A 7,711-nucleotide genomic window follows, 5' to 3' on the forward strand; every position below is an offset into this window, starting at 1 on the left:
CTCTTGCGCTTCCGCCTCTCACATCCATTAACTCTCTCCAAAGGCCGAAGAGGAGTGTGATCGCGTTCTCATGAGTGTTTTTTTCACGTTCGCGGTGCAGAAGTTTCATTAAGTAAAATCAAACCATCACCAGGCTCACAACAAGATCCAGGGAAAAGCTCACAACTCCTACGAAAGCCTTGTCAAATATGTGTGTATGTTTGGGGACTGACATGTTTAAACTTTTCTCTCTAGCCATCTTCAAGACGCTGTTTCCTCCTTTGATAGCTGGAAAGGACTTGTGCTGGGGTCCTTTGATAGCTGGAAAGGACTTGTGCTGGGGTCCTTTGATAGCTGGAAAGGACTTGTGCTGGGGTCCTTTGATAGCTGGAAAGGACGTGTGCTGGGGTCCTTTGATAGCTGGAAAGGACGTGTGCTGGGGTCCTTTGATAGCTGGAAAGGACGTGTGCTGGGGTCCTTTGATAGCTGGAAAGGACTTGTGCTGGGGTCCTTGATAGCTGGAAAGGACTTGTGCTGGGGTCCTTGATAGCTGGAAAGGACTTGTGCTGGGGTCCTTTGATAGCTGGAAAGGACGTGCTGGGGTCCTTGATAGCTGGAAAGGACGTGTGCTGGGGTCCTTTGATAGCTAGAAAGGACTTGTGCTGGGGTCCTTTGATAGCTAGAAAGGACTTGTGCTGGGGTCCTTTGATAGCTGGAAAGGACTTGTGCTGGGGTCCTTTGATAGCTGGAAAGGACTTGTGCTGGGGTCCTTTGATAGCTGGAAAGGACGTGTGCTGGGGTCCTTTGATAGCTGGAAAGGACGTGTGCTGGGGTCCTTTGATAGCTGGAAAGGACTTGTGCTGGGGTCCTTTGATAGCTGGAAAGGACTTGTGCTGGGGTCCTTTGATAGCTGGAAAGGACTTGTGCTGGGGTCCTTTGATAGCTGGAAAGGACGTGTGCTGGGGTCCTTTGATAGCTGGAAAGGACTTGTGCTGGGGTCCTTTGATAGCTGGAAAGGACGTGTGCTGGGGTCCTTTGATAGCTGGAAAGGACGTGTGCTGGGGTCCTTTGATAGCTGGAAAGGACTTGTGCTGGGGTCCTTTGATAGCTGGAAAGGACTTGTGCTGGGGTCCTTTGATTGCTGGAAAAGACGTGTGCTGGGGTCCTTTGATAGCTGGAAAGGACTTGTGCTGGGGTCCTTTGATAGCTGGAAAGGACTTGTGCTGGGGTCCTTTGATAGCTGGAAAGGACTTGTGCTGGGGTCCTTTGATTGCTGGAAAAGACGTGTGCTGGGGTCCTTTGATAGCTGGAAAGGACTTGTGCTGGGGTCCTTTGATAGCTGGGAAGGACTTGTGCTGGGTCTTTGATTGCTGGAAAGACGTGTGCTGGGGTCCTTTGATAGCTGGAAAGGACGTGCTGGGGTCCTTTGATAGCTGGAAATGACGTGTGCTTGGGTCCTTTGATAGCTGGAAAGGACTTGTGCTGGGGTCCTTTGATAGCTGGAAAGGACGTGTGCTGGGGTCCTTTGATAGCTGGAAAGGACTTGTGCTGGGGTCCTTTGATAGCTGGAAAAGACGTGTGCTGGGGTCCTTTGATAGCTGGAAAGGACGTGTGCTGGGGTCCTTTGATAGCTGGAAAGGACTTGTGCTGGGGTCCTTTGATAGCTGGAAAGACGTGCTGGGGTCCTTTGATAGCTGGAAAAGACGTGTGCTGGGGTCCTTTGATAGCTGGAAAGGACGTGTGCTGGGGTCCTTTGATAGCTGGAAAGGACTTGTGCTGGGGTCCTTTGATAGCTGGAAAAGACGTGTGCTGGGGTCCTTTGATAGCTGGAAAGGACGTGTGCTGGGGTCCTTTGATAGCTTTTAAAAGTATGTTCGGTGGGGTCAGGTTTACAGGAGCTGCCTTGCATAGACCTACCGCCCTCTTGCAGACTTCTTAATAGCGATATGAGAAACTTTGGTAAGGTGATAAATAAGGAAGGAAATATTATACCACTCGGTTTGATGGACGGTAGAAATAAGGAAACAAAGGAAGGTGGGAAGATGGTCATAAGTTTATCAGTATCTTAGTTCTACAGGCAGTCAGTTATCTATTAATTTCGGTACTTCGTCAGCCACTCCGTCAGCCAGTCAGTTCGTCGTTTCTTATTCGTTACAGTTTTCTCTCACACATACACAACTATCTCCCTCGATTTTTCTCTTTTAACTCACTTCTCATCTCCATTATCTCTCCTAACTCCCTTTCCGTTTTCTAATCTCCTAACTCTTTTCTTCTCCCTCTTCTAACCTCCTAACTCTCTTCCCCTTTTCTAATCTCCTAATTCCCTTCCCCTCTTTTAATCTTCAAATTCCCTTATATCTTCTCATCCCCTTCTCTTCTTCTAAGTTCCTTCTTCTAATCTCCTAACTCTCTTTTCTTCTCCCTCTTCTAACCTCCTAATTCCCTTCCCCTTTTCTAATCTCCTAACTCCCTTCCCCTCTTCTAATCTCCAAATTCCCTTATATCTTCTCGTCCCCTTCTCTCCTTCTAAGTTCCTTCTTCTAATCTCCTAACTCCCTTCCCCTCTTCTAATTTCCAAATTCCCTTATCTTCTCATCCCCTTCTCTCCTTATAAGTTTCTTTTTCTAATCTCCTAACTCCCTTCCCTTCTTCTAATCTCCAAATTCCCTTATCTTCTTACCCCCTTCTCTTTTAAGTTCCTTCTTAATTCTGATTTCCTAACTCCCTTCTCATGTGCCTCTTCTCTCCTTCTAACTCCCTTCCCTTCCTCTATTCTCTTCTAACCGTCCTTGTCTTCTCATTCCCTACCAGAGTTTGTGATGGAGTTCCTGGGGCTGCTGCTGAGGCCCAAGGAGGGGTTCTTCGGCGGGCAGGTGTCCCGTGTGTACGGCGCCACGCTGGGCAGACACCACAACTCGCTGATCAAGGCCACCACCTCCACCGCCCTCTTCACCATGTCTTCCCACGCCACGATTATGCAGAAGGTGAGTGAGGGCGAGGCTAAGGGTGAGGGCGAGGGTGCTGGCGTTCCCTTCTCTCCTGGGCTTGCATGTTAAAAAGCTTGGGGCTCTCCTTATGACCATTTTCGAAGACCATAAAGGTTAGTCGGGTTCCCACGGGTGTTTTCTCGTCCATGGCGCATAAGCCTTATGTCCATGAAAAACACCCATGGAAATCTCTAAAAGTACTACTACGAGAGCCTTTTATAGCTGATGTACTAAGGCGACGACACGATTGAGAATAGGAGTCCTGAACCCGTATTCTATCAAACGCTTCTGCCTCTCACATCTGCTATTTCCTCAGGTCGAAAAAGGAGATTAATCGAGTACTTATAGACCTTTTTCACATTCACGGTGCAGGAACCTTTTTAAACTATCACTAGGTTCTTAAAACTACCCATGGAAGTACTAACACCACACCCCATGAAAGTTTTGTCTAACGAGTGTGCTGAGGCGCCAGAATGTTTGAGATTATAGGTGTAAGCGCCATGACCAACGCTTATTTGTGTAGTGCCTTAAGGTGACGGATACCACTGCGTTGAACGGACACAGATTTTTTGGGTTGTGGTCAAACTTACTATCCTGTCGTGAATATTACAATACGAATCACATCTCTCCCTGTTCCCCCTTCTCCCTTTTAACTTCCTCCCCCTCCCCTCTCTAACTTCCTTTCTAAAACTCCCTTCCTAACGTTTTCCCCTCTTTTTCCCTCCCAACTCTCCCCCTCCCTTCCTTCTTTCCTTCTAACTCTTGACGTCAACATCGAAAACAAGCTTCATCCATACCAGCCAGCAACCACTAATAGGATTTCACCTTTCTAAGTATCCGCCAATCATGTGCAGCCTGAGGTGGGGGCGGGGCGTGGTTTGCCTCTGGGCTGACTAATGGTAAACCTTTGATGAGGGAAGGGAAGGGAAGCGGCTTACTTGACAAATTAACGTAAATAATCTGTTACTGTTTCTTCTGGTGCTTATGTGTTACCATTGCGGCTGCTAATACTTTTATCTCTACTGCTACTCCTGTTCCTTCTGTTGGTGCTATGCTGTTACTGCTGCTCATGTTTCTGCTTCTACTGTTACTACTGTTGATGCTTATATTACTATAAATTCCACTGCTATTATTACTACAGCTGGTATTGCTGTTGGGGCGGTTATGTGTTTCTTTTAGTATCATCCACTTTGTTAGGTCCTCTATATTAACACTGTTAATGGTTGTATCCTTCTACTGCTATCTATCGATCTATTAGTGAAACCTGATTTCGGTTATGCAGTAGAGTTCTGGTTTCCTTATTATGGGATCAACTTATTAAAATCTGTGCAGAGGTGGTGGCCTGAATTGATGGGTTGATAAACTATCTATACAAGTATAAATATAAACTTCTAAGATTGTTATTCTTTAGAAAGGCGAAAATTGCGTGGAGACAAGTGAATCCCAGTATTTCTACAACTAAAACTGCGATCTATATAAAGATGAAGACGTTTCCTAATCTTTCCAAAACGAAGACGTTATCCTGTCCTACCACTAAAACTAAAAACGTGAAAACGTTATCCTCATCTATCCAAAATTAAACATGTAATCCTAATCTCTCCAACACTAAAGACGTTATGCTAATCTATACAATACTACAGACGTTATCCTAATCTTTGCAACATTACAGACGTTATTCAGATCGTTACAAAACTACAGTCGTTAATCTAATCTTTGCAACATTACAAACGTTATCCTGATCTCTCCAACATTAAAAACGTTATCCTCATCTCTCCAACATTACAGACGTTATCCTGATCTCTCCAACCTTACAAACGTAATCCTGATCTCTCCAACATTACAAATGTTATCCTGATCTCTCCAACATTACAAACGTTATCCTGATCTTTAAAACACTACAGACGTTATCCTAATCTTTGCAACATTACAAACTTTAGGAAATCTTTACAACATTACAGACGTTATCCTAATCTTTGCAACATTACATACGTTATCCTAATCTTTGCAACATTACAGACGTTATCCTAATCTTTGCAACACTACAAACGTTATCCTAATCTTTGCAACACTACAGACGTTATCCTAATATTTGCAACATTACTTACGTTATCCTAATCTTTGCAACATTACATACGTTATCCTAATCTTTGCAACACTACAGACGTTATCCTAATATTTGCAACATTACTTACGTTATCCTAATCTTTGCAACATTACATACGTTATCCTAATCTTTGCAACATTACTTACGTTATCCTAATCTTTGCAACATTACAGACGTTATCCTAATCTTTGCAACCTTACAGACGTTATCCTGATCTATACAAAACTACAGACGTTATCCTAATATCTCCAACACTACAGACGTTATCCTAATATTTGCAACACTACTAACGTTATCCTATTCTTTGCAACACTACAGACGTAATCTTAATCTTTGTAACACTACAGACATTATCTTAATGTTTGCAACACTACATACGTTATCTTAATCTTTGCAACATTACAGATGTTATCCTATTCTTTGCAACACTACAAACGTTATCCTATTCTTTGCAACACTACAAACGTTATCCTATTCTTTGAAATACTACAGACGTTATGCTAATCTTTGCAACACTACAGACGTTATCCTATTCTTTGCAACACTACAAACGTTATCCTATTCTTTGCAATACTACAGACGTTATACTAATCTTTGCAACACTACAGACGTTATCCTATTCTTTGCAACACTACAGACGTTATCCTATTCTTTGCAACACTACAAACGCTATCATAATCTTGCATTACTACAGACGTTATCCTATTCTTTGCAACACTACAGACGTTATCCTATTCTTTGCAACACTACAAACGCTATCATAATCTTGCATTACTACAGACGTTATCCTATTCTTTGCAACACTACAGACGTTATCTTAATCTTTGCAACATTACAGACGTTATCCTAATCTTTGCAACATTACAGACGTTATCTTAATCTTTGCAACACTACAGACGTTATCCTATTCTTTGCAACACTACAAACGTTATCCTAATCTTTGCAATACTACATACGTTATCCTATTCTTTGCAACACTACAAACATTATCCTAATCTTTGCAATACTACAGGCGTTATGCTAATCTTTGCAACACTACAGACGTTATCCTAATCTTTGCAACATTACTTACGTTATCCTAATCTTTGCAACACTACTAACGTTATCCTAAGCTTTGCAACACAACAGACGTTATGCTAATCTTTGCAACACTACAGACGTTATCCTAATCTTTGCCACACTACAGACATTATCCTAATTTTTGCAACACTAAAGACGTTATCCTAATCTTTGCAACACTACAGACGTTACCCTAATTTTTGCAACACTACAGACGTTATCCTAATCTTTGCAACACTACAGACGTTATCCTAATCTCTCTAACACTGAAGACGTTATCCTAATCTTTGCAATACTACAGACGTTATCCTAATCTTTGCAACACTAAAGACATTATCCTAATCTTTGCAACACTACAGACGTTATCCTAATCTTTGCAACACAACAGACGTTATCCTAATCTTTGCAACACTACAAACGTTATCCTAATCTTTGGAACACAACAGACGTTATCCTAATTTTTGCAACACTACGAACGTTATCCTATTCTTTGCAACACTACAGACGTTATCCTAATCTTTGCAACACTACAAATGTTATCCTAATCTCTCCAACACTAAAGAAGTTATCCTAATCTTTGCAACACTACAGACATAATTATCTATATAAAGCTACAGACTTTATCTTTTTTTTTTTCAAAACTAAAGACGGTATCCAAATATTTCCAAAACGAAACACGTTACAGGAGGTACCCGGCATTTATATATATATATATATATATATATATATATATATATATATATATATATATATATATATATATATATATATATATATATATATATATATATATATTATTTAAAACAACAACAACAACAACTGGTGCCACTATTACTACTACTACTACTACTACTACTACTACTACTACTATAATAATAATACACACTGATCCTCACCTTTCCGCCCGCCAGATGATGAAGGGGAAGACGGTGATGTCGGACAGCGTGCGGCTGAATATGGAGCAGGCCATCGCCGCCATCCGGGCCGCCTACGACTACACGCAGAGCCTGTACCAGCAGTACGGCTACCTAGACCTCCCCTGAGCAGGACCCGGCTCTCCGCAGGGACCCCATGCCACCGTGACCTGCCGGGGCACAGATGGAAAAGATCAAGAAGGATGGTACAATTAACGTGACTCATTCATCCAGTCATTGTGTTTACGTCGGTAAATGTTTCATATACTTCTAAATTTTCTCTTGATACCCAAGTGTCCCCTCCGTATTTCTTCGTATTTTCCTTCTTAAGCTATGGGAATATATTTTTGTAATGATTATTTTTCTATTTTGTTCTTTTTTGTCATCTGTGTTCCTGATCCATTAATTTGAATTTAAATACAAAGATTGGAACACTTTTTTTATCGTGACTGTCCTGTGCTATTGTGGCGGCGGTGGTGTTGGTAGATATCTAATGATAATAATAATTATAATAATAATAATGATAATAATAATAATAATAATAATAATAATAATAATAATAATAATAATAATAATAATAATAATAATAGATGATGGTGACGATGACGATGAATAATAATAACAACAACAACAACAACAACACGAGGGGCCCCGCGACACTCCGTCAA

At 41.6% G+C, this 7,711-nt stretch overlaps 1 protein-coding gene and 1 long non-coding RNA gene across 4 annotated transcripts in view; one reads left to right on the forward strand and one right to left on the reverse strand.

Moving 5' to 3' along the window:
* The window catches only part of LOC127006647 (uncharacterized), a 26,339-nt gene extending 19,171 nt beyond the window's left edge, over nucleotides 1-7,168 (reverse strand). For both annotated transcript variants that reach the window (XR_007759682.1, XR_007759681.1), the window contains exon 1: nucleotides 7,026-7,168. This is a non-coding gene — a long non-coding RNA (uncharacterized LOC127006647). The remainder of the gene's footprint in view (nucleotides 1-7,025) is intronic.
* LOC127006645 (ceramide-1-phosphate transfer protein-like) overlaps nucleotides 1-7,479 on the forward strand; it is a 19,390-nt gene extending 11,911 nt beyond the window's left edge. For both annotated transcript variants that reach the window (XM_050876795.1, XM_050876794.1), the window contains exons 5-6: nucleotides 2,791-2,963; nucleotides 7,041-7,479. In XM_050876795.1, the coding sequence (XP_050732752.1) occupies nucleotides 2,791-2,963; nucleotides 7,041-7,172 (305 nt within the window). In that variant the 3' untranslated portion in view covers nucleotides 7,173-7,479. The remainder of the gene's footprint in view (nucleotides 1-2,790; nucleotides 2,964-7,040) is intronic.
* The last annotated feature ends 232 nt before the right edge of the window (nucleotides 7,480-7,711 follow it).

Source organism: Eriocheir sinensis, chromosome 33 (genome assembly GCF_024679095.1).
Source record: "Eriocheir sinensis breed Jianghai 21 chromosome 33, ASM2467909v1, whole genome shotgun sequence".
NCBI lineage: Eukaryota > Metazoa > Arthropoda > Malacostraca > Decapoda > Varunidae > Eriocheir > Eriocheir sinensis.